The 27,727-nt window shown below is 50.3% G+C and overlaps 1 protein-coding gene across 10 annotated transcripts in view; it reads right to left on the bottom strand.

Moving 5' to 3' along the window:
• GFRA2 (GDNF family receptor alpha 2) overlaps nt 1-27,727 on the bottom strand; it is a 100,841-nt gene that overhangs the window by 45,022 nt on the left and 28,092 nt on the right. For all 10 annotated transcript variants that reach the window (XM_077943189.1, XM_077943188.1, XM_077943193.1 and 7 more), the window contains one exon: nt 13,014-13,368. In XM_077943189.1, coding sequence (XP_077799315.1) covers nt 13,014-13,368 — 355 coding nt within the window. The remainder of the gene's footprint in view (nt 1-13,013; nt 13,369-27,727) is intronic.

Consider the following 27,727-nt stretch of genomic DNA (forward strand, 5'->3'; position numbering starts at 1 on the left):
TGGGAGGAACAGGGGAGCCCCTGCCTGTTCAGTGTCTCCCAGGATGTCCCAAATCTCCAACCTTACACGCACAGACTCTCCTCCCTCAGCCAGCACCTTCTGCCCTGAGCAGGACAGTCCCGCCGTCCCGGAGGCTCAGTCCTGCCTCCCACTCCCATCCTCTTCTCCCAGAAGCCTCCGCCCAGGACAGCCTCCCTCCCTCTGGTGCCTGCCACAGGACCCTGTCTCCACACCGCTCTCCCTGGCTCTCCCAGCCCCATGGCTTCCCTTCTCAGAATGCCTGCAGTGAGCAGTTTAATCCTTACAACACCTAATTAAACAGGGCCTCCTCTTCGTAGTTAACAGCGGTTCACACGGGTGAGCCCTGTCTCCCCAAATGAGCTTAAACACTCTTTGAAGGAATGATGTTTACCATGTGCCTGTGTGCCAGGCACGATGCTCGCTGCTTTTCATGCATTATTTCCCTTAATCCCATAATCTCCATCCCAAGCCCCTGCCTCTCTCCCAAACTCCCAGATACACAAACACTTTTTGGATTTGACATGTCCTCTTGCATGTTCCGAAGGCTTTCAAATAAGTCTGAAACCCAAACATTGTCTCTGCGTGCCAGACAAGGACCACCAGCTCCCCCTCCTCCCCCTCCCCCTTCTTAGCCCCCTCCCCCTGTTCCTCCTCCTCCCCATCCCCTTTTCTCAGGTGACAACCTCACCAGCCAGTTGGCCACCAGGCCACAGACCTTAGCACCATCCCAAACTCCCCCCTTCGCTGTCTGCATCCAGTGAGGCCCTGGGAGCTGACCTCTGAAGGTCTCTGACCACCTGCCCTCTGCCTTGGTCCTATCTCAGACTCCATCACATTTCAGCTTCCTAAAGGGACTCTGTCTCCAGCCTTGCTCTCCTCTAACTCACCTGCACACAGCAGTCAAAGGGATCTTTCTAAAACACCAACTGAATCATGTTTATCTCTTGCTTAAAATACTTCATGGCTCCCCACTGTCTTTTGGGGGAAAATCAGACTTCCTGGCCCAACGTCCAGGGCTTTGTGAGCTGGGTCCCTCTTTCCTCTGGGGTACCTCTAGTTTTACACACATGTGCCCTCTGCAAGGAGCAGAGAGAAGGGCCTCCTCCTAGTTCAGGCCTACTCCCCCTTCAAACTCAGCTTAGATGCCACCTCCAAGAGGCCTTCACAACAGCCCCACCAAGCCTGTAGGGACCGGCCCCACATGTCACAGCCAGGGCGAGCCTGTGGGTGCCTTAGGGAAAGTCTGCGGTTCACTCAAGCATCCCAGGTGCAAGGCTCCCAGACACAGAGCTCCACAAAAGGCTTCCTGAATGGACTCCAGAGCTTCCACTGAGGTGCCACTGACCTTATTTCTGACAAGGAAAATGGGAGTTCCACGCTTTGAAGAACATGCCCAGCTCCTGCAGCTGCTAAGTGAGCATCTGTCTGACCCCAGCTCATCAGGACTCTTCTCCTGGTCCTAGAGATCAGAGCGCACCCGCGTGGACAGAGGGGTCACGTGCTCCAGAGAACTCCTTCTGAACTGAGAGAATGTGTCTTGGGCCAGGGAGACTGGGGACAGTGATCTCCAAACTTCCCTCTCCCTCTCTATGAGGAGCAAATAGCTCACTGCTTCTTTGCTCATAAGTCAATGTCCTCATTCTGCTCTGAACAGGAGAGTGCCAGTAGTGATCTGATGTGCCCACTCACCTCCAAGACCCCTTCCCTGACACTCCTCTAATGCTGGCAAGAGGACCAGCCTCTGCACCTCTGAGGATGGGGGACTCACTACCTAACAAAGAAACACCCTAATTTCCATCAAGATCAGAGAGTTAGTTATCGGCAGGGGTAGTGTGAGGACGTTGGGCCAGGGGTAGTGTGTAACTCCTAATCCAGGACCCCTTCCCCCTGACTTGACTTTGTCCTCCTATGAAGTAACACATTTAGAGAACCCTAAGATAACAGGGCTACCTGCATGAGGCCTCTGAGTCTTCCAAGAGAGACCCCGAAAGGGCCCTGAAGCTGAGAGCTGGTTCCAGGACACCCAGGTGCCACAAGCCACTTCACAAGAAAGGGAGCAGGGCTACCTCCCTCTGGGGATGCCCACGTGGAAGATAGAGCACATCCCAAGGCTGCCACAGGAAAGGCCACATCCTCAAAACACCCTGGGCAGGACTTCCACTGCAGGAGCCAAGGGCACCTCTCAAACAGTCCCTGCTCTGTTCCAATGCCTCCTCGAGGACGACGACCGAAAGCTGAAAAGCAAGGCTCCTCTGGGCAGCCCGAGAGCTGGCTTCTCTAAGGGGCTGGGCCATCCAGGTTGCTCACAAAAGTACTCTGGTGTGGAGAAGAATCTCTTCCCACACCTAAAGGACTCTTTTAGCCATAGCAGGAGAAGCTGAGTTGGTGGCAGCCATACCATGGCCCCTCCGAGCCCAGGGAGGACATGGTGGGTGGGATATCCTAGGGTCCTAAGCACAGTGCAGTGGACGGAGTCAGCATCAAAGACCAACAGCGGTGTACTCCCCACACTAGAGGATGTCCCAAGGCTGAGACTTGCCCAGTGCAATGGCAGAGCGGCTGGGATTGGCTCCTCTGCAATGGCAGGGTCACCCTCACTCTCCCACCTTCCTCCACCTCACCCCGCACTTCCCAAAGCCAAACCACTATTGAGCTCTGCTCAGCCATCAAAGCCAAACCGCTATTGAGCTCTCCTCAGCCATGTCTCCACCCAAGGGGCAGACACCTTCCCTTTCCACTAACGTCTTCCCCAGGAAGTTCTAACCAACCAACTGACCAACATTTCTCCAGCCCCGATCAGGTTTTTGTAATCACCAATCCATCAAAACTTCTGTGTAAGAGTCACCAAGGCCCTCCACGTCCCCAAATCCACTGGTGACCCAGGTGTCCTCATCCTTCCAGACCTCTCTACAGCACACGGCACAGCCACCCATTCCCTCTTTTTCAGAACATGTTCTTTTGACTCCTAGGACACCGTAATAACAGCACCCAGCACTACTGGGCACTGACAGGGTGCCAGGCAGGTTCCCAGCGCCTCCTCTCCAGCCGGACTCTCCCTAGGAGAATCCTACCCATTCCCCTAGCTTTAATTGCCATAAATATGCTAATGACCCCAGAATTTACAATCCCAGTCAAGCGCCAGATATGAATGTCTCAAAGGCATCTCGAAATTAACATGCCCAAAATGGAACTCCTGATTTATCTCCCCCTAGGCCTTCACCATTTCAGAAAGTGGCACCATCACCACCGAGCTGCTCAAGCCAGAAGCCCGTGAGTCATTCTCGAGCTCCTCCATCACCCTCAGGCCAGGTGTATCATTTCTAACTCTGAAATATCTCCAATGTATCCACTTATCTCTCTCCACCTGGCCACCACCCTGGGCTGAGTGGCCATCATCTCTGATCCAGTGATGCTAAAATAACCTCCTCCCTCGCCTCTCTGCAGTCGTCCTTGCCTCCTCCCTTAATTCTCCACCCAGCAGCCAGAGTCATCTTTCTTATCACAATTTTCACAATGCACTGCTTGGCTTCAGAAGCTCCTTTCCAACTGTACTCAGAAGTCCAAACTCCTTGCTGTGGCCTGTGGGGCCCTGAGTGATCTGGCCCCTGCCTGCCTCCCAACCTCAACCTGTGCCTCTGTCTCCGAGCCCCACTGCCCAGCCACACCTTCCCCCCTTTCCCTCCTGCAAACTTCTGTACATGCTATGCCCTCTGCACGTGATGCTCTTTCTCCCCTTGATCTGACACCAGGCATCCCATTCCTCAGGTCTCAGTTTAAATGTCGTCTTGCAGATAAACTTTTTCTGGCCAAGCAGATTCCCCCTCTCTGCCCCTGTTACTCTCTCTTTCTGCATCCTGCTCATGTCAGCAGCATTATCTAGATGCTTGTCTGTCTGCTTGCTCACCATCTGCCTCCTCCATCAGACTGTCAGCTCCAAGTGGGCAGAGACCACCAACACTGTGTTCTCCAGGGGGCAATGTCTAGCATGGTGCCTGGCACAGAGTAGGCACACAACAAATAGTTGTTAAAGAAATAAGCTGGCCAAGCGCAATGGCTCACGCCTGTAATCCCAGCACTTTGGGAGGCTGAGGCAGGTGGATCACGAGGTCAGGAGTTCGAGACCAGCCTGGCCAATATGGTGAAAGCCTGTCTCTACTACAAATACAAAAATTAGCCGGGTGTGGTGGTGCACACCTGTAGTCCCAGCTACTCGGAAGGCTGAGGCAGGAGAATCGCTTGAACCTGGGAGGCGAAGGTTGCAGTGAGCCAAGATCACGCCACTGCACTCCAGCCCGGGTGACAGTACAAGACTCCATCTCAAAAAAAAAGCAAAAAAAGAAAGAAAGAAGCCAATGAGGTAGTAATATAAAATGAGAATATTAAAAACCAGAGGCCTGATTGGGAAGAAAAATATTAAAGGAAAGTCACGTGATGTCATAGGAAGGATACAGACAAGTTCTAGAGAGTGTCTGGAAAAGCAGGGGCCAGGGGAGATACAGGATGGGAGCCAAACAGGCTTGATGGAGGGGAAGTCCAGATATCATGAACGTAGTGTTTGTGTCTCCCCAAAATTCATATGTTAAACCCCTAATCTACAGTGTGATGGTATTTGGAGATGGGGCCTTTGGGAGGTGATTAGGGTTAGATGAGGTCATTGGGGTGGGGCCCTCATGATGGGATTAGTGGCCTTATAAGAAGAGGAACAGACACCAGATTGATCTCTCTCTCTTTCTCTCCTCTGCTTCTGCGTGCACACATCAATAAAGACCGTAAGAGGACATAACCAGGAAAAAAAGGCCCTCACCACGGGCCCTTTATAGATGAAGGTGCCATCAAAACCCAGCCAGGATCTCAGATCTCCAGCCTCCAGAAATGTGAGAAGTAAAGGTTTGCTGTTGAAGCCACCCAGTCTATGGTATTCCATTACAGCAGCCTGTACTGACTAAGATACCAGGCAAGAAGACAGTCCATGCCAGTGAGTGAAAGCAGAAATACTCAGGGAGCCAGTGTGAACAATGCAAGACCAGGGTGGCTGAGTGTGTCTGCCCCTGTGTGAACAAACACACGCCCAGTTGTAGGTGAGGCCTCTGGTATGAACAAACAATGCTGGCTTGCATTCGGATACTCCCTGCATAAGTGACACGTCATGAATGGGTCACTCCTCCCCAGCCACTCAGAGATGCCTGGGTCCTCAAGCAAAACTCAAGTGGGAGCCTTAGCCAAACAGGATCCGCATCTCATCCACCTGGGGTGTGAGCCTCTGGAGCCCAGATGCCTTGAGAGAACCCTGTAAAGTTAAGGTCAAGGCTCTGTGCAGCCCTGCCAAGTGGTAGCAGCCACAGCAGGGCGATGCATGAACCCTCTCTTGTAAACCAGAGCTCTTGTTTGGAGCTTCTCTCTGTCTTTATTTCCCCAGAGGCTTTAGTAAAGTAATATCCAGCATTCCAGCCTTGTCTCAACATGTTGCAGGAAATTCCAGGAAGGGTCACTCGGGGACCCTTGGCCTAGAATTAAAGAGTGAGCAGAGCCCCTACTGAGACCAGCAATAGCAGCCACATGGGATCCCCAAAGGGAAGCTGGATCTCAGGGTCTCGGCTCCTTGCCGAGGGTTAGATTCTTCAGGAAGGGGGTGGCCTTTTCCCCCACACTCCTCTGCACAGCTTTGCTCTGGGGTTGGATGTGGCTGTTGGACTCTGGACACTGCTCAAGGCCAAGTGGGACCCCGGGTGAGATTTTACTTCTCTGTGACTCATCTCCCCTAAGAAAGGGCTGCTCTGCAATGCCAGCAGGGTGACCCAGGGAAGACCTAGTATAATTGGGATTTCAAGAGAACCTGAGTAAAAAGCTATCATCTACACAATTGTAGCTGCGATGGTAGTGGGGCTCCTCTCCCACAGCAGACACAATCGACACAGAGTCCCCTCCTTAGGCTCTAAGTGCCACAAAGACAAGGACCTCTACCTACTTCATTAACTCTCCCAATCAAACATAATGCCTGGCCCAAAGTGGATGACCAATAAAGAGTAGTGAAAATAATAAAGAAATGGTCACAGGACCCCCCACTCTTCCTGCTGTAGGTAATCTGCTGGCCCCAGGGAGGACTGGCTGGGTTCTGTGGAGCATCCATGCTGCCCCTCCTATGCCTGTGGCAGGCATCACTAATCAATCACAGCCCACTTTGCTACTGAGCCAGGAGCCAGACTCAAAATCCTTCTTTAGGGAGCCAATCCACGTTGGTCATCTAGAGAAGGAAGAGGTTCCTATGCTTTGGGAGATCAAGGAACCCTTAGAGAATCTAATGAATGCAACAAACTTCTTTCTAGAAAATACACACAAAACCTTCTGTATAATTTCAAGATATTCAAGGACCTCTCCTTTAAAGGGAGGGAAGGCTTGGAAGCATCACAGTCCACCTACCCCTGCGCAAGTAATCATTTGCTGCCATTTAGACACGATCTGCTAAAAGCATCAGCCAACAGATCCTATGGGAAGCCATTAAGCTGAGGGACAGCCCCAAGGAGCCAAGAATCAAAGCCAGACCTGTTCGTCCACACTGCCTGAAGATACTGAACACCCCCTACGCTGGGCAAGAAGAAGAGTGTGTGGAAGGGACTCCTTCCCACCCGCTGAGGACAGCCTTGAGGGAGGTGAGCCCAACTTCCTCTGCTTCCCAACAAGCCTCTCTGACAAGGGCAGTGTCCATTTCAGGAAAGGGCCCAGGTTGCCAGGGTAGCTCCAGGCTGGAATCTATTTATACACATCCTCAGCACCCAGAGGTGAAATTACAGCCCAGGAGATGGCACTGTGCCAGTAAGGAGTTATTTATGTTCTCTTGGCAGACTAAGAGGAACAGGGCATTTCAGAGGACCGCTTCCAAATGAGGCCTGGTAGGGACACAGTTTAGAAAACAACAGCATCATCCTCCCACGACCCCCCAACCACCACACACACACACACACACACACACACACACACACACACACACACACAATCTGAGACCATCGTTGCAATGGCTGTAAGCTGAGAGGGTAAAAACTGAAAGACTGTGTTTTTAAAATGTAGATCTTGACCCACTGTGGGGGCTGGATTGACTCCATGGCTCTCCATGGAGGCATTCCAAGAAGTTCTCCAGGCTTTCCAGGCTCCTTATCAGAAGTTTCTTAAAGGAAACGTCTCTCCTGGTCTATCCCTTGATGCTCACTTAGCTTAAGCCCACAGCCCTAAGGTTTGTGGGATATGAACCAGACAAAGGCCAAAGACAGAGCCAAGGTTCCTGAGATGCAACTTCAAAGCCAGGTGGAACGGTCGGTAGAGCCCAAAGCTTCCACTCCCAGAGGCTCCATCCTCAGCCACTGACCCCAAACTGCTCTGAGTTCAAAGGATGATGGGAGGATTCAGAAGCGCTTCCCAAAACCCCGAGGCCCAGCAAGCAGATATCCTTGTTTAACCAATGCATCTTTAAACCCTAGATCAAAGGAAACCTCCAACATTTTATCGCTGGTGACATTTAATAAGACAGCATGCAGAGCCTGCTAAATCTCACACGGGTGATGGACGAGGCCTGCCACACGGTATGCCACACAGCGAATCGATGCACCTTCTTTCATGTAGTGCCAGATGAGGTTGGCTCTGGAAGAGCCTCCCCCAAGAATCCTGGGCCAAGATTCACCCCGCAGGAAGCCTGGGCATCTCTAGGCCAACTCTCTCGGTAGGAGGAGGGACCACAGGGGACAAGCAGGCCTGGCTGCATCAGGGCTAGGTGCCATAGCACTGCAGCATGGGCATGTTCCTAGGAGATGCCCAAGAGCTGGAGCCTCACTTCCAGAATCGCAAGCCCAGAGGGGCTTTCCCAGGACACCCATCAAGGCTGGCTTCATTCATTCAAGTACCAGCAAAGGCAGGCTGGGGGTTCTGCAATTCCTGCCGAAAACACCCTGGCATTGGGCTCTCCATTTTCAGAATGAAGATTTCCACCTGCGGTCCCCATCCTGGAGGGCAGAAACCTGGAGGAAGTCAAACCAGGGAAAGGAAGAAGTGCACCCCTTCCCAGGCACAGTCGAGAGCCACGACCCAGCTTCCTGCTCTCCAGGGGCCCCTCTTGAGCCACCTGTGTCACCTCTGATGCTGATAACAGGCATCCATAGGACACCTGAGCACTTTTGTGGATTCTGGGGAAAGCAACGCTTGGGTCAGCAAGTCAGGCCTGCAAGAGTGTGGAAAGAAGCCACTCCTCTCCTTCCAGGCCCTTCAAATACCTTCTTCCACACCATACACCCTGATGAGGTTGGCTGGGCCACTTCCCCTTATACCAACAGCTCATCTCTCCAGTAAAGTAACCTCCCGTGGAGAGGGCAGGAGCAGAGGGAGAAGGCAGACAGGAAAACTGCTTCAACAGAATCAGAACCATAGACTTATAAGACCTCGGGGTGCCTACAGATGACCTGGTTCAGGATCCTCATTTGATAGATGAAGACCCCCCAGGGCATGAGGAGTTAAACGGCCCACAGAGGACCATGCAGGAGGCTCCAGGCCGGTGAAGAGTAAAGGTAGGTCCCCTGACTCTGGGGCACCACCACAGCCACCTCCATCCACCACCTGCAGTGTCTGTGCGTCTCAGTCTCTGTGGCTCCGGATGCGTGTCTCAATGCACCCTGCCCCAAACCTCAACTCTCCATCATGCGCAAGCTTCCCTAAAGGACACTTCTCCATGCTCCTGCCAGACTCCTCCTAATGCAGGTTCCGCCCTCATTCCTTCCTTACCTCTTCAGGACCATATTGAAATTTGCATGCAGATGGGTGTGTTGGTGGGAGATAGGGAGAGATGGATTGGAAGAATGCCCTGCTTCAAGACCAGGAGCTCACCCAGCCACATCCTGGAGCAATCAGAATTTCCTACTCAGGATCCCAGGCCTCCTAAAGTGAGCCATGTACCTAATTCAATAATCCAGACACAGCACTGTCTGTGGGCCCTGGAGTCGCCATTGTTTAAATTTATTTCCCAGTGCAAGAAGCTCATCTGCTTGGCTCAGCACACTTCAGAAACTGTCAGCCCTCAGCTCCCAGGATTCCTCAGTCCTGACCCTCCCAATACTTAGTCCTATTTAAATGCCCTTTTGGGTTCCACCGTGTTAAGTATATCACTTGATTCTCCTGTTTCCTAGCTTCCCCCACCTCCAGAAAAGAAAAAAAAGAAAAAAAAAAAAGAAAAGAAAAGAAAAAATGCTTCTAGTTCTTTAAACAGACACAGACGTTCTTTAAACAGACACAGACATTCTCCAAGCCACAAATCACCCTGCTCCAAATTCTCCCATCTCAGGGCTGCAGACCCCATAGGAGCTGTCCACTACATTGTCGTATTATCCATCCTTCCTTAAAGCAATACTAATAAAATGGGTGCAGTGTCCCAGTCACTCCTCTGCCCAAGATGCCTAGTTCGGACACCTGAGCGGCTTGATTCCAGGCCCCGTCGCCAGGCCCCCTGCAGTCCCCCAGCTTTTGAGTGCTCCTGGCCCATTCCTATGCTTGGGTCCTGGGCTTGGATTCATGCTGGTCTTTTCCAGTTCCTTCAAGGTCCAGTTCCCGTCTGTTCCATCATTCCATGCAGCTGTGTAGGGCGCAGCCCCCAAAGGTCACTTTAGCATTCAGAAGCAGCAGCGAATGTGTCTCAGATCATGCCCCGATCTATCCTGGTTGGAGGTTATGTGACCCATCAAGCCTCCCCTTTATCCCAGCAACAAAGAAGCTCGGAGCTCAAGTTCAGTCACTATGGCAAATGGCAGCGTGGCCACATCTGCTCCCTCCTCCTCTCTAAGGCTGGCCCTCCTCATTGTGGTATGCATAGTTTCGTCTTCAATCACCTCAATTGGTTTGTGTAGGCAGTAAGATATATTTTTTTTAAGTAAGCAAAAGATAAAAACCCACCTTCTTCACAGAGCTTTCCCTGAGCCCTGCAGCTAGCTCTGGGATCAGGCCCTCCTCCAAACCCCAGGAGAGCTTGTTCTGCAAACCACACAAAGTAGCACTTCCCCTTCAGCGTGCACAGGGCCCCGGCTCTCCCTCCCCATCTCCCATCTCTCTGCAGCCCCTGGCCCTGGTTCCTTCTGAAGAAGCTAGCTGGTGCCCATTGCCTCTACTTCTGCCTCCCTGCCAGGCCTGGGCCCCCTGCGGTCCATCTTCCACCACACAAACACACGTAAACATGCACATACACACAGGCATACACAGGTATACACACTCTGTGAGACACCACAGCTCGTTCACCTCCTCCCTCTGAAATCCCCTTCCCTTCCAGTCTCACATCCCACTTCCTTTGCCCCTCCCTTAAGCACTGGTGTTTCCAGTAGATTTCTGCTTCCACTGTTCACTCCAAGCCTTATCACTTAAACACTGAGGATGCCCAAATCTTCAGGCATCTCCAGCCCAGACTCCCTCCTGAGCTCTAGCAACCCCTCCTAGGCCATCTCATTTACTGCTGTGGCTTTGACCACCAGCAAAGTACCCAATAACTCCCAAACCCATCTCTTCTTTCCAGCCTCATTACTGAGGTCAAAACCCACAAGTCCAAGTGCCCCCTAGGTGTTGCCATGAAGGTGGCAATAGTTCCCCAGGTCCCTTAAATGCTGCATGTCCAATACCACCCCCACTGAATGGCTCCATCTCCCCAGAGTTACTCAACTAGGAAACATGGTAGACACCATCCATTTATCCATTCAAGTAACCTTATGGAATGCTCACCACATGCCAGGATCTACATGCAGGACGGGGTATGGAGTAAACAAAACAGAAATAGTTCTTGCCACCAGGGTTCTATCTCCAGGTGACTTTCAGCCAGTCACCTAGTCCCATCAAGGCCACTTCCCAATTTCCTCTGAAATAATCCAGTTTTCTCCATACCCACACTCACTATCTTAGTCTGGAGCACTCAATAATACTGGAAAGAAGCAGTTTAGCTGGAATCTGACTCTGAAATGTATGGCTGTGTGACCTTCAGCAAGTTACTTCCGTCAAGTTACTGTAACTTGCCAGATGTATCCTCATTGACAGATAAAGATAATAGTACCTACCTCAGTTTTGTTGCAAGGATTAAATGAGACATAACGCCTCTAGAACAGTGTCTAGAACACAACAGGCAATCTATAAACACCTGCACCCACTTCTATCCCCATTTCTCCAGCAGCCTCCCCCTCACTCCCATCGTGGCCCACTCTACCTGTGCCCAACACCTGCAGCTCCCCAGAGCCCAGGTCCTCTCCCACTTCCACCCCGTGCCATGCTTTTCCAACAGGCTTCTTCCCTGGCTTTCTCCTTCTTGTTTCCCAAGGCTCAGCTCAAGGCCCCCTCCCCTCCCCGGGACACGCAGGATGTGGCAGATGCCCCTCTCCTGTGCTCTCTCCTCTGGGAGCCCACAGCCTCATCCCACTGAATTGGGATCACCTCTCCCTTTGTCTGTTTCCCCTGTATCCTCAGGTGTTAGGATCAAGAACTGCACACAACAGCATCTCAATAAATACTTAGCAAACAAAAAGGACAAACATGAGAATTACATAAAGCCAAATTTCAACTAAGTATAACCATGCACCTCCCTCCAAAAAAAAACTACCTTCCTAACAATGAGGCTACACTTGTTAAGCACTAACTGTATTCCAGGCTCTGTGCTGAGCTTTGGACATACGTTATGTCATCTAATGTTCACAATAACCCTGTGATGTGAGTATTTTCATCCCTGTTTCATAGGTGAAGGGACAGAAGGTCAGGAAAATTTTATAAACTTGCTCAAGATTACACAGCTAATGAGCGGTAAAGTCAGGATTCAAAGCTAGGACTGTCCGACTCCAGGCCCCATTCCTCACCCCGACCCATTCCTCACTCATATGATCCATTGAGACTGGATTATATCTCAATACAGAGTGAGCTGCCTCTTTGCTTTATGAGAGCACCCTTCCTGATAGCCACGTGACATATGTTGGGATATTAGGCAGAAACTTTCTTTAGAAGTGGGACTAAATTGTCTAAAGGCCATATATGTATATATGTATCTGTGTGTGTGTGTACATATATATATATATATATATATATATATATATATATATGTGAGAGAGAGAGAGCCAGTTCACTCTGTATTCAGGTCTGATCCAGTCTAGTGTCAGGGTGAGGAATGGGTCCTGGAGTCGGACAGTCCTGGCTTTGAATCCTGACTTTACCATTCATTAGCTGTGTAACCTTGAGCAAGTTTACAAAATTTTCCTGACCTTCTGTCCCTTCACCTATAAAACAGGAGTAAAAATACCCAAGTCACAGGGTTATTGTGAACATGAGATGACATAACGTATGTCCAAAGCTTAGCGCAGAGCCTAGAATACAGTAAGTGCTTAACAAGTGTAGGCTCATTATTAGGAAGGTAGTTTTGGAGGGATGCATGGTTATACTGAGCTGAAATTTAGCTCTATATAATATATATATATAAGTATATATATGTGTGTGTATATACATGTATGTGTCTATATATACACACACACACACAAACACATATATATGTAGAGACTGAGTCTTGCTATGTTGCCCAGGATGGTCTCAAACTCCTGGCCTCAAGTGATCCTCCAGCCTCAGCCTTCTGAGTTGCTGGGATTACAGGCATGAGCCACTGCACCCAAAGGTCTCTTATTCCAAGGCTCAAGGAGTCTGTGGTTTTCAATTACAAGCTCCTTGGGTTGTTCGTTTTGGTTTCCCCAGCTGAGCCAAGAGTAAGCAAAAGATAAACCTGTTCTGAGTGAATGAATGAACAAATGAATAAAGTAGATGGATGGATGCATGGATGAATGAAATGGAAAATTCACTTTGCATATGTCCAAGTCAGTTTTACCCTTTTTGACACCCTTTCTGCTGGACTCAGAGTCATAATTCGATGCACCCCAAGGAATGCAGAAAAAGGAAAACACAGCCCAGCAATGCAAGCCCCCTCCTGCCAGCACCCCCGGGGCTGCCGCGGCACTCACCGGCACAGGTGGTCAGTCCGGCACACACCGCGCAGGTCCAGGCAGTTGGGCTTCTCCTTGTCCTCGTAGGAGCAGCTGGGCAGGATGGTTTGCCGGCGGCGCTCAGCACACGCCTGATCTTGGCAGGAGCAGAAGAGCATGCGGTAGGTGTACTCGCTGGGCACCCGGTCAAAGAACTGGCGAAGGGCCTTGTGGCACTTGCGGCGGTTGCAGCGCTCGGTGGGCGAGATCTCGCGGTTGCAGATGGAGATGTAGGAGGAGCGCAGCTTCTTGCAGTTGTCGTTCAGGTTGCAGGCCTTGGCAGCATCCAGGCAATGGTTGCTCTTGGTGCTGACCACTGGGTCTGCCCCTGTCCCTGGAGGAGGAACAAGAGTGCAGGTCAGAGGCCGCACAAGCATGAGGAGGACGCAGCTGCCCCCTTGCTGGGAGATGTCTCCCAGTACTCAATAGGCTTCCATGTGCCCGCTCTGTGCCTCAGTTTCCCCCTTTGTGAAATGGGGATCATTTCACAGGACCTACCTCCTAAAGCTGTGGTGAGGAGTAAAGGAGTTAATATACAGGTTGAGGGAGTGCTTAGGAAGCGCCTGGTGCAGGGTGAGCTATACCATGGCAATCTAGGACAATAGTAGACTTAAAACTCCTCACAAGCCTAAAAGGCAAGCAACTAGGTGTGTATGGCCCTGTTTACAAATATGGGAAATAAAGTGACCGGCTCAGCGTCATACAATGGAGGGGGCCCCTATGCACCCACCAGCAGGACACTGGCATTTGGGGTCAGACAATGCTCATGATGGGATCGTCAGCAGCCTGGGTGCAGACAGCACACACATGCCCTCCTGAGGCATTCTGGTGAGAGCCAGATGGGAGATCACCTCACCCAACCTTGTCATTTTACAGATAAGGAAACTGAAGCACTGTGTGGGCAAGGGGCCTGCCCAAGGTTGCCCAGCACAGGAACCCGAGTCACACCCAGAAGTGCAGTTATGCCAGCGAGAACCTTCGATGTAAGCTCCTCATCCACTCTTCATCCACCCTACAAATGCTTTCCAGTATTTCCTGAGCACCACTCTCTCCACGCAAGGTGCCTCACTCGGAGTAAGGCAGGCTCAGGCCATGCGTCCCTCTCACATGGGCCAGGCGACTGAGCACTTCCAGCACACAGTTCCTGGTGTTCTAATCACTTGCCCATTAAAGATTGATCAGGTCCTACCTCTGCACAGCCCTCTGCGGGGTGCCATGTTAGATATAAAAGTGCAAGAGGAGGGCCCACTCTGGAAAAGCTCAAAACTCCAGCCAGCAAACCAAGAGGCAGAACAGCACAATGGCCAAGGCTGGCGGTGTTCTAGAGGTCAGCCATCGGCATTCAGCTCCTGGCCCTGATACTTACTGGCTATGTGACCTGGGACAAATGGCTGAACCTTTGCCTCAGTTTCCTTGTCCGCAAATTGGTATCTACCACACAGGGCCTTCGTGAGCAAGAATGAGACGGCTCATTTTTTTCTCTCTCCCCTACATCATGATTTTGCTGTCTTCTAGACCATTCCCATCAGCTATCACATCACCCATCTTCAATTAAAAAAAGATCTCCTCGTGACCGTAGCCCTCTTAAGCTACCACTCCATTTTTCTGCTCCCCTTTAAAGCAAAACCCCTCAATCGAGTTGTCTACACCAGCTGTCCCCTGCTCTCTTCCCATTCTCTCTTGGACCCGCTTCAGCCGGGCATTTGGCCCCGCCTGTCTGATGGATGCTCGGGAATCCACGGGCCTCATCTCCCTCAGCCCATCGGCAGCACTGGACACAGCCGATTCCTCCCTCCTGCCTCCTTCCACTCTCTGCCGGGCTCCCTGCCACCTCCCCACAGTCTCCTGCTCAGCGGGCTTTGCTGGTCCCATCTTCCATACCCAGGACTCAGCCTCCTTTTCTCTACATGTATCTTCTCCCTCGGACTCTCAGCTCATCTCATGGCCTGAAACACCATCACTGTGCTTCCAACCCCCAGATTTATACCACTGGATAAGAGCTCTGCCCTGAGCCCCAGACTCATCTGTCTATCTGCCAACTCAACACTTCCATCTGCAAGCCTAATACCCAAATCTCACCCTTAACACATCCAAACCCAACCTCATATTTCCCCCCAAAACCTAGAGCTTCCCTCCACCTCTGACAGCCTTCCTCATCCTGCTGGAAACAACTGCATCCTTCCAATTGCCAGCGCCAAAACTCCCGGCGCCTCCTTGACTCCTCTCTCATTCACACACTGCCAAACCCTGGCAGCTACACCTTCAAAATACAACCAGAATCCAGCCACTTCTCACCACCGCCACTGCTGCCACCTGGATCCGAGCCACTGACACTGTGCCTGTTAACAGCCTTCTTCTCCCAGCCTCCTGCTCTGCCCTGTGCCCCCATACCCCACCCCATGACAATCTTCTCTCATCACAGCAGCCGGAGAGAACCTTCCAGAACCTATGTCAGAGAGCCATCGCTCCTAGGCTCCAAAACCCCCCATGGATTCCCCAGCTCATTCGGGGACTTCAGCATGGCCTACACACCTCTATATGTGCGCTGATTTGCTGTGGCAGAACAATTTGTGCTTTCTGAAATGCTGTCCACTCACCACACACGGCTGCTGAACCTGAAATATGGCTAGGGCATTTCACATGTTCACACAAGGCCTTGAAACACACACCAGATTTTGAAAATGTAATAACGAAAAAACAATGTAGACTGGGCACGGTAGCTCATGCCTATAATCCCAGCACTTTGGGAGGCCAAGGCAGGCAGATCATCTGAGGTCAGGAGTTCGAGGCCAGCCTGGCCAACATGGCAAAACCCCGTCTCTACTAAAAATACAAAAATTAGCTGGGCATGGTGGCATGTGGTAGACTACACCCAGCTACATGGGAGACTGAGGCAGGAGAATCACTTGAATCGCTTGAACCCAGGAGGCAGAGGTTGCAGTGAGCCAAGAGCACACCACTGCATTCCAGCGTGGGCAACAAAGGGAGATGCTGTCTCAAAAAAAAAAAAGAAAGAAAGAAAAGAAAGAAAAGAAAAGAAAGAAAAAAATAATGTAAAGTATCTCATAATTTTTTACTTTGATTACACATCAAAGGGGTATTTTTGATCTATGATGTTAAACAAATGTAGTAATAAAAAATAACTTCACCTGTTTCTTTTTTGTGATTACAAGCAAATGTAGAATTATATATGTGATGCATATCATATGTCCATCAGCCAGCAAGGCTGTATATGGCCTCACCTTCTATTCCTTTCTCCCAGCTCATTTCACTCCATTCCAGTCAACCCAGCCTCCTGGATATTCCTGGAACACTCCCATCATGGCCTGGCCACAGGGCCTTTGCACTTACTCTCCCCTTGGCCTGGAAGTCTCTCCCTTCCAACCACTATCCTCATCTACTTCAAGACTCTGTTCAAATGTTATCTAATATGTGAGTCCTTCCTGACCACCCCACACATAGTAACAACACCCCATGCACATTCCATGTACCCACTACTCTGACGTGTTTTTCCAACAGCACTCATCACTATCTGCCATGGTATGTACTCACTTACTAATTTGTTTGTTTGCATCAAATACAAGCTCCAGGAAGGCAGGGTTGTGCTCAGTGCTGTGTCCCTAGTACCCAGTGTTTGACACGCAGGTGCTATGCAATAGGTATTTAAGGGGTGATGGAATAAGTGTATTTAGGCCAGTGTCTATTTTACAACAAGTGCTCAAAAAACGTTGACTAATATTATTAAGCAAGCAAAATGGTACAGAGTAGACAACAATGATCAATGCAGGACCATGTGGGGCCCAGCCCAGACCTGAAACTTGGGGGATGATCAACGAAAACTAAGCCATTCACCCCAACACTTTGTCTGGCCAACGAGTCTCTTTTTTGAGTCAGAGTTTTGCTCTTGTCGCCCAGGCTGGAGTGCAATGCCACAATCTTGGCTCACTGCAACCTCTGCCTCCCGGGTTCAAGTGATTCTCCTGCCTCTGCCTCTGCCTCCTGAGTAGCTTGGATTACAGGGACCTGCCATCATGCCCGGCTAATTTTTCTATTTTTAGAAGAGATGGGGTTTCACCATGTTGGCCAGACTGGTCTTGAACTCATGACCTCAGGTGATCCACCCACCTCGGCCTCCCAAAGTGCTGGGATTACAGGCGTGAGCCACTGCGCCTGGCCAACAATAGCCCTTTAAAGGCAGAAAGAGAAAAGTGCCCTCTCTTCTTGTTGTAAAAATAAAAGAGGGGAGGGTACATCCAGACAAAAGAATCTTATTCTGTGATAAAAGGAAATGAGCTATCAAATCATGAAAGGACATGGAGGAAACTTACATGAAAGGAGACATATCGCACCCTATGATTCTAACGGTATGACACTCTGAAAAAGGGAAAACAGGGAGATCAGTGGCTCCCAGGAGTCAGTGGGGAGTGGGGGAGGAAGAGGCAGAGCATGGAGCATTTTTAGGGCAATGAAACCACTCTGTATGATACTGTAATGGAGGATGCATGCCATTAGACATTTGTCCAAACCCAAAGAATGTATGACACCAAGAGGAACTCTAATGTAAACTCTAGGCATTGCCTCATAATGATGTGTCAATGTAGGTTCAAGAATTGTAACAAATGCCTCTCTCTATAGAGGGATACTGATAGCTGGGGAGGCTGTGCCTGGGGAGGAGTAGCAGGTAGATGGAAACTCTGTACCTTCCTCTCAATTTTGCTATGAACCTAAAATCACTCTTAAAGAAATAAGCCTTTTACTTAAAAAAAAAAAAAAAAAGGGGGGGCCAGGGGAAATTAAGGCAGAAAGAGAATCAAAGGAATTGATTGTTTTCCCAATCAATCCATTAATATATAGTCAATGAGGACCTACTATGTGCCAGGCACTTCCTCAGACGCTAAGCCCGCAACCCTGCCAGAGACACAGCTAGGGACAGAGGACCAGCCCATGCTAATGTGAGTTCTGTGTCAGGGAAGTCAGGTGCAGAGAGAAAAGCATCCCGTCCAGACCTAGGGTGGGGAGCGGGGGCGGGTCGTGGAAGCAGTGGTATCTCTGCTGAAACCTACAGGAGGACTCAGAGTAAGTGAAGACAGCAGAAAAAGGATCCCAGGCACAGAGGGGAGCAGGGGCAACCGCTGGGAGGAGCTGCAAGCAATTCAATATGACTGAACATGGAAACCAAGGCAAGGACTGCAAGACAAGGGCCTTCAGCCACGTTGGGGCATGTGGCCTCTCAGATAATTCCTTGAGCTGCTACCAAACCATTCTGCCCAGGCCAGAAGGACCCCAGGATCCCTGTCAACACTAGGGCTATTGTGGGGACACTGCCTCTAAGGGTCAGGTTCTGCCAAGCCAGCCGTGGGATGCACCTGTCAGAGGCTGGCTGGCTGCTGGCTGGAGGAGTGGAGCGGCCTGGGGCCAAGGTGGAGGAGACACAACAGGAGGGACCCCAGAGAGGAGGTTAGCAACTGCAAGCGTAATGGCAGCTAATTTAGGACTGCGGCTGCCCCCAGGTTCCCCAGGTGCTCCGTTCCCACTCCTCTCAGCAGGTTCCTGAGCTAGTGCTGGTGTAATTATAGCCTCCGTGGCTTCCATTTGGAGCTTGAACAGTGAAAGCTTTTGCTAGGGGGCAGAACATGTAAACTCCTGGGCCAAAACTTGGTAAATTTCCTAGGAAACAAAAAAAAAACGAGAAACGCAGCTCCTACCTGGTTACCAGGAAGATGCCCCCTCTAATCCTCCTGGCAGGAACTGGGTTCAAGTGGGCCGGATGATGGGAGAAAGGCCCCCAGGAGCGGGCCTGGGCTCTGAGGCTCTGCCAAGCACCTCGCCAAGGAGGCAGCCTGCACTGCGTTTTCATCATGAGGGAGATGGTGGGGTCAGAGCTCGTCACAGGGACAGCCACTGCCACCTGCAGCAGGCTAACTGGACGCACACCCCTTCCGACACAGTCACTGCCCTGCCATCCACCCTAAGGCTCCTGTCCCTCCTGTCGGGAAGGTGAGTCCCCACTGGGAAGAAGGAAGTAGGGGATTCTAAACACAAACCTCACCTACCAAGACCCCTCACAATCCTTGCCTGACACGGAGGCTACAGCCCCTGAACTAAAATGTGCCAAGGGTGGGGAATGGGGATTCAGGAAACCCAGCCACTTCTGTCTCCCTGCACCTAACCCCTGCACTGAGAGCTGAGACCACACAAGACCTGAGAATTCGGGAGCTAGAAATTGATCCCAGGCCTGAGCTGGCCCTGGAGAGCCTGCACTCAACACGTGCTCCAGCGTGTCCTGGTGGGTCTCCCAGGCCGGCTGAGAACAGCCTTGATGGCCAAAGAGTAAATGGTAAACAGCTGCCCAAGGGAGAGGGAGGAGGGATTTAACAACACTTGGCCTTCTCCAAAACCTGTTAAGTCATCCTCCCAGCCCCCGGCTCCTGGCCCTGGGGGACACTCTAGCTTCTTCATCTCCTCCCCTCCTCCTCCCTGGGTAAGGGCCAGGCCGGGGGAGCGCAGCCAGCCAGGGAGCACAGCCAGCAGCAGAGGGGCAGGCCAGCTGGAGGATGCACAACCAGAGGCTGCAGCTCAGCCTCCCCAATAGCCCTGCCCCAGCCACACCCAGCCCAGCCTCTCCTGTTAATTCCTGGGGTGCTGCCCTGAGCCAAGAGTCCATCTGCACCACTGAGCTGTGGTTCCAGACAGTGGAACTCCCTATCCCCAGCAGGCAAGCATATGAGTGCTCTTTAAACTCACATTCTTTAAATATGTATTTAACTTTTATATTGAGACAGGTTTACCAAACTTCAGTTTCCTATCTCGTTTTGGTCATATTAACAGTACCACCTCTACTACTGACATTTAATTAATTTTTTCTTTAAATTCCTTAATGCTTTTTTTTTTTTTTTTAAGACGGAGTTTCACTCTGTCACCCACTAGAGTGCAGTGGCATGATCTCAGCTCACTGCAGCTTCTGCCTCCCAGGTTCAAGCGATTCTCCCGCCTCAGCCTCCTCAGAGTAGCTGGGATTACAGGCACCTGCCACCACACCCGGGTAATTATTTTTTGTATTTTTTAGTAGAGACGGGGTTTTGCCATGTTGGCCAGGATGGTCTCGAACTCTCGGCCTCAGGTGATCCGCCCGCTTTGGCCTCCCCAAACGCTGGGATTACAGGCATGAGCCACCACGCTGGGCCTAAATCCCTTAATTCTTAAATAATGAATCTGTTTAAATCCTTATTGACTCACCTTTTACATTTTTCAATACCTATCTAGGTTTATCCTAAATGATAACACCTACATTGGTTCTGAAATTTTCTAACACATTAGAATGCAATAAAGATAAAAATACGTATTTGTCGGCCCCATCTCCCATTCTAGCAGTGGTGCGCAATGCACTCAGAGGAGGAAGTCACTGGTTTAGAGAAAAGATGCTTGACCTCTAGTGCATTTGTGACTCACAGGCCCCACTGAGTCAGGAGCTCTGTGGCTAGCACCCGGGCATCTGGATTTCACAAGTTCCCTGTGATTCTGAGGCCACCTTCCAAAGACTGAGAACCAATGCTTAGGGGAGGCACAGGGCTGCCCTTGGCCCACTCCCCAAACACACACACACACCCCTCACCCAACACACACACCTCACCCAACACACAATTTAGCAAACCCACCCTTCACAGAAGGTGGTCTGTGGCCAGCTATTGTCACCTAAGCACACCCCCCAACGGTTTCATCCCCCTCTGCCACCTCCCGACAGAGAGGATCTTTAAGGTAGACTTTCCAATAACAAATGAGCCTGTGGGCAGAAAGGAGAGGCTCCCCATCCTGTAAAGCTTCCCAGACAATGAGGACCCAGGTGTTTTAACCACCCTTCCTGCCTCCCAGGAAACTGCCCCTCATCCCATCTGTAGCTGCAGTGTCTGTCCCTGAGCCCACCCTTGGCCCCTGGGCCAAGATGTAGAGCTCTACTACTTAAATAGGGGTTAAAGAACGTGGTTCCTAATTCTGTCTCTGCTTCTCCAAGCTGAAGAAGACCCTAGGTAAATCTTTGTGCCTCTCTCAGTCTCATTCCTTTTTTTTTTTTTTTTTTTGAGACGGAGTCTCGCTCTGTCGCCCAGGCTGGAGTGCAGTGGCACCATCACGGCTCATTGCAATCTCCGCCTCCTGGGTTCACGCCATTCTCCTGCCTCAGCCTCCCAAGTAGCTGGGAATACAGGTGCCTGCCACCATGCCCAGCTATTTTTTTGTATTTTTAGTACAGATGGGGTTTCACCGCGTTAGCCAGGATGGTTCTCGATCTCCTGACCACATGATCCACTCGCCTCGGCCTCACAAAGTGCTGGGATTACAGGCGTGAGCCACCGCGCCCGGCCTCGGTCTCATTTCTTTACCTGAATAATGACGGGTTTTGAACTGCATAATCCCTTACATTTTGTGCCTCTCCCACTTGCCCACTCAATGCACCAGTGCGAGACTCTGAGGGATGGAGGGCCAGGGAAAGCCTTGCTGTCTCACCTCGTTTCTTCGAGCCGGAGCCACAGGTCCACTGTGGCAGGCTAAAAGGAGCCTACTGTGGTACTGTGCAAACTCAACAGCATGTGTGCACACCAAAGAACACACACACACAGACACCCAACAATACCCACCTCTCCCGGAGTAGAACCTGAGTCCCTGCATTAGTAGCCGGTCAACAAATATTTTCATACACCAACTACATGCCAGGCCCTAAAATCCAGCTATGTGCAGGAAAGAAAGAATGTTCCCTCTCCTGCAGCTTTCACTCTAGTGAGGGAAAGACTGATAGTAAACACATAAATACATAAATAAGATCGGCCGCAGTGCCTCACACCTGTAAACCCAACGCTTTGGGAGGCCGAGGCGGGCGGATCACTGAGGCCAGGAGTTACAGCCTGGCCAACATGGCAAAACCCCGTCTCTACTAAAACCACAAAAATGAGTTGGGAGTGGTGGCGTGCACCTGTAATCCCTGCTACTCGGGAGGCTGAGGCAGGAGAATGGCTTGAACCCAGGAGGCAGAGGTTGCAGAGAGGCAAAATCGCACCATTGCAACTCCAACCTGGGCGACAGAGTGAGGCTCAGGCTCAAAAAAAGAAAGACAGAGAGAGAAAAACAGAGAAAAAGAGAGAGACAGAGAGAGAAGAAGGAGGAGGAGGAGAAGGAGGAGGAGGAAAGGAAGGGAGGGACAACAGGCAGGCAGGGAGGGAGGGAGGGAGGGAGGAAGGAAATTTAAAGAAAGCAAAATAAGGGAATTTAAAAGAGAATGACCAGCTGGGCACAGTGGTTCAGGCCTATAACCCCAGTACTTTGGGAGGCTGAGGTACGTGGATCAGTGGAAGCCAGGAATTCAAGACCAGCCTGGCCAAGAGAGTAAAACCCCATCTCTACTAAAAATACAAACATTAGCCGAGTGTGCTGGTAGGTGCCTGTAATCCCAGCTACTCCGGAGGCTGAAGCAGGAGAATCACTTGAACCTGGGAGGCAGAGGTTGCCGTGAGCCAAGATCGCGCCACTGCACTCCAGCCTGGGAGACAAAGCAAGACTGTGTCTCAAAAAAAAAAAAGAAAAAGAATGACCAGGGAATGAGGGAGGGCCTTTCCGAATAGATGACATCAAGTTGAGGTAGAATGACTAAAATGACGGGCAGTAATGGACCACACACACAAAAACATAGAAAGGGAATTCTAAGCAAAAGGAGGAGCAAGCACAAAGGTCCTGAGACAGCTATGAGCTTGGCACATTCCTAGTCAAAACGAAGGGTAAGGTTGCCGGAGCTTCCCGGAGGAGGCAGAAGTTAGAGGAAGTAGAAGTCAGAGCGACAGTCAGGAGAGACCTTGGGGAGCAGGTAAGAATTTCAGATTTTATTCTAAAATGCAAAGCGCTGGAGAGCATTAAGGAGGAAGGCGCATGATCTCATTCACTGACACATGGAACTGAGGGTATATCTGAGGGTGGCAGGCAGAAAAGGAGACCAGTCACAGGCTACTGCAGTAGCAGGAAGCTAGTGGAGGCTGGGGTGGGGTGGTGACTGAAGAGAGGGCAAAAGGTGAGCCCATTCTGCATATAATTTAGAGATAAAGCCAACAGGATTGCTTATATTTTGAGTGGGAGGAGAGAGAGAAATCAAGAAAACCTCTTGGGTTTTTGGCCTGAGCACCAAGTAGATGGAGATATCATCTCACTAAAAAGGAAAGACTTGGAAAGAAGAGAGGCAGAATGAAATGGACCATTTTGTTTTTGACTTAAGTTTGAGATGTCTATCACATGTCAAAGCGGAGATGTTGAATAGGCAGAAGGGTCCACGAGCCAGGAGTTCAGGAAAGAGGTCTGGGCTAAAGACGTAAAACTTGGCATGGTTGACACTGGAGGCTGTAGAAAGTCACATAACTCAGTGAGGCTCCCTAGGTTGGGGATGAGAACAAAGAAGAGGAAGTAATTCAGGACAGAGCTCCATTATGTTCAATGGAAGCTGGAAAGGAGTGGACCTTAAGCTGGTGGAAAACCAAGAGATGCTGATTTCATGGAAGGCAAGAGTTTCGAAAAGGAGGATGGTCAACTGACACTCCCAAGTAATTAGGGGCATAAGGGTGAGTGGAGGGGCAACTCACAATGAGATGCAGAATAAATAAACTCAGCAGAGTTGGAAGGAAGACAGAAAGGGCAGCTAGAGAAAGGGAGGGTCCAGGAGCAGAGACTCCAGGGAGTTGCCCCTAATCCCAGCCCTCCCTGTAGGGTTAAAGCCACCATGACCATCACCTCCACACCTCATGCTGGATGACTGTCATCTCCACACCTCATGCTGGATGAGCATCACCTCCACACTTCATGTTGGATCTCCTCATGGGGCATCCAACCCCAGTCTGCCCTCAAGATCCATTTATTTTTTGCAACAAACACTTACAACCCACTGTGTGGAAAGTAAGGCTGGACTGACAAATAAAACCACCAAGTCTCCTGCCCTCCTGGTGCTCACATTCTAGCTCAGGTGAGAGATCACAAGTAAACAAATGGAAACTTTCCCTTTTGAGTGTGGGGTCCCAGAAAAAGCAGAGACCCTGGTCCAGCAGTGGCTTGTGGGGAAGATGGAGGACCTGGCTGGGCCACTATCAGAGCAAGTGTGCACAGGTTGTGTAACCTCTTTGAGCCTCACTTTCCTTACCTGCAAAACTGAGATAGAATACCTACCTGCCTACACAGAGGACTACGCTAAGAGAAAAAGGGACAATGTGGATGAAAATACCCCTTACAGTTTCCAACCCTTAGTGCACAGGCAATGATGCTTGTTTTAAAAGGTGTCACCTGGCCAGGCGCAGTGGCTCACACCTGTAATTCCAGCACTTTGGGAGGCCGAGGTAGGCAGATCGCTTGAGGCCAGGAGTTCGAGACCAGCCTGGCCAACATGGTGAAACCCCATCTCTACTAAAGATATGGAAATTAGCTGGGTGTGATGGTGCGCATCTGTAATCCTAGCTACTCAGGAGGCTGAGGCACAAGAACTGCTTGAACCAGGGAGGTGGAAGTTGCAGTGAGCTGAGGGCTCTCCCCACTGTATCCCAGCCTGTGTGACAGCGCGAGATTCTGTCTAAACAAAAAAATAAAAATAAAAATAAAGCGTCCTGTGACTGGAAAGGTCCTCCCTCCCATCTCACCTGTCAGGCTACCTTCACATTACACTGCCCTGCTAGGAAAAGAAGACAGTCCCTTGTGCTCCTGCCTCTACACACTATGCTGCAGAAGATAAAACGGTCCCCAGTCTTCCCTTCCATAAGCAAAAGATCTTCAGGGCTTCCTCTGCTCCATCCCAAGCAAGATCTCGGGGCATCTTCCTCCCTTCTGGGCCCCTTCACCACCGGGAGTGGGGGCCAAGAGCACCGTAACATCTAGCTGGAAGCAATACATCAGTGTCCCCATCCGCAGGAGCTGACAAGACCAACCCCAGAGCCCTGCCTCCCAGTCCTCTCAGTTGTCAATCAAAGCCCAAGGATCCAGTGGGACCTGAACCCTTGTCCCCTACTGCTCTGTAGGTCAGGGTGCTCACCCTCCTCAAATCAGTCCTGGGAAGTCTTAGTCCAAGCTTCCTTATAATCTCAACTTTCTTTCTGAACTTTCCCCTCATTCCCAGCCCCACCATGACACTGGGACCACCCAGCGCTCTCCAGGTGAACCTGCATTTTTGGAAGCAGGTTAACCCGCCAAAAATCAATTTGACGAATGGCAAATACATTGAACATCAATTTGAAATAAAATCAATTTGGAACCTTTCAAATTGCATTTTATAGTTTGTCAAATTTTAACCACACTTAAAATGCTTTCTCCAAGTTCTCAAATTTCAGGTTAGTCTTAATTTTGTGGTTCTGACAACTAAAAATTTAAGTTCTATTCTTTCACATTCAAAGGAATTTTTTCAACCACTTTTGAGTGCCCTATTTCTTTTGAATATAGTTTTGGTATTTGGGGTTTTTTAAAATATTTGAGGTTTTTACCGTTCTCACACCAATTCCCACAATGATGAGTTGGGTTTAATTTTGTATTTGTAACCATTAAAAACCAAATTTGAGGCATTTCATATTGATGCGATAACCTAAATCTTTCCTCAGCATTTTTTATTTGATGGTGTAGAGAATGGACATAGGATTTGAAGCACCCATCATAAGCTAAACTTTTGTTTACTGATTATGAAATACACTTTTCTCACCATAAGAAGTTCAGATGAACTCATGACCCTTAGCTCCCCAAAAGCTGAATATATCTTAAAATACAGCTATGAAGACCATTTGCAAAAATCTTCAAAAGCCATGAAAACCATTAAATGTCAATTTCTAAAACTATGAAAAACAATTCAAAGACTTAGTTTGGGTAAATCAATGCATTTTGTAAAATCAGTGACTTTGTTATTTAGCATCCTAATTTTGAAAGAAGTGGCCACTGGGCAGCTCATGGATGGCTGGGGGTCTCCTTTCTCCTCATCATTTCTGCCCCATCTGTCCTCCTGGGAAGTTCATGTCATCAGCTGCCCCCACTCCTCTGGAGGCTGTCACTCACCAACCCTGCCATTCCGCTCTCTCAGGAATGACCTCACACCTGGCTCACCATCTCCGGTTCATCCCTTCCCGGGCACCATTCCTAGAGGCCTCCACGCAACAGGGACAGTTTGTCTGCACAACACTCTATCCGCCTCCAGTGATCTCCTCCTACCCTTAGCTCCCCATTGCCATAGTCATATCTTTGACCTTGACCTTCATCAACATCCAAATCCCTGTTGAAAGGCTGACATCACACTTTCCAACCTCAGGCCACCCTCTCCTCACCTTCCAGATCCCTCTCTGGAATTCCCACTCCAGAAAACCCTCAACCTCTCCCAGACCCTGACCCACTGACCCGGCCACTTGCTCTCCCTCACCCGTCCCCCTACCCTGTCCTCAGTTCCTCTTTACCCAACCTACATTTCCCAGCCTGCACGCAACACCCTGAGCTCCTCAACCCCTCTCCTCCTCCTCTCTTCCTCCATCATAGTCAAAAACCAATAACCCCAGTGAAACCCAACCACCCCAACTCCATGCTGGCTCCTGAGCAGCCAAAGGTCACTAGGTAACACACACACACACACGGGCTGACTGGTCTCACTTTGAAGTCCCAATCTCCAGCTCCAAATGCCTTAAAGCAGCCATTTCTCACCTTCCCCTGCTTAAGCTAATTACCTTGTGTCTTGGTCTGTTTAGGCTGGTATAACAAATATCAGACTGAGTGGCTTATAAATAAATCACAGAAATTTATTTCTCATGGTTCTCAAGACTGAAAAGTCCAAGATCGAGGTGCTGGTGGATTTAGTGTCTGGTGAGGGCTCACTTGCTTGTTCACAGACAGCTGTCTTCTGGCCGTGTCCTCCTCACCTGTCAGAAGGGGCAAGTGAGCTCTCCGGGGTCTCCTTTGGAAGGACACTAATTCCATTCATAAGGGCTCCACTCTCATGTCCTAATCACCTCCCGAAGGCCCCACTTCCTAAAACCCTTGCTTTGGGGTTTAGGATTTCAACCTATAAATTTGTTGGTCAGCAGGACCAAATATTGAGACCATAGCACCTTCACTCGTATTTGATGAGAAAATAGATTTGGACAGAAATGCCCTCGCCTTCTCACCCACCAGTGACCAACCTGTCTCACCTGGACACCCAGCTCTGCCTTCTCTTTGTTGGAAGGACCCAGCTCCAGCCTCGTCAAAGGCTGCCCTGCCATGCGTGCTGGTGCATGCCACAGGGACCCATCCCTCCTCACTTACTGAAGACATCACTCCTGAAATCGCCCCTTCCTGCTTACATCCTTCAATTTCACCCTTTCTCGGGATCTTTCCCAAAAGTTACAAATGTGCCACCATCATTGCTTTTCTCAAGACAGAACAAAACCAAAAGCAAAGCCTTCCCTTGACCACCGCCCAGCCCCCTATTTCACTCCTCCCCTTCCTAGCAAAGCTTGAAAGAGTAGATTTCTGGTTGCTGATTTTACCTGCTCCCTTCACATTTTCTCCTCCATCCTCCCCACATCAACATTTCAACCTCACCCTCCAAGAACGATATTCTACCAAGATCATGGGAAATGGCAGAGGGAACAGCTAGCCAAACGCCTGGGTGGGGTCCTGCCTGTGGGGTCCTCCCTGGGTGGGACCCAGGGAAGCACATGTGGCTGGAACCTTTTATT

This window comes from Macaca mulatta, chromosome 8, assembly GCF_049350105.2.
Source record: "Macaca mulatta isolate MMU2019108-1 chromosome 8, T2T-MMU8v2.0, whole genome shotgun sequence".
In the NCBI taxonomy this organism is placed as follows: domain Eukaryota; kingdom Metazoa; phylum Chordata; class Mammalia; order Primates; family Cercopithecidae; genus Macaca; species Macaca mulatta.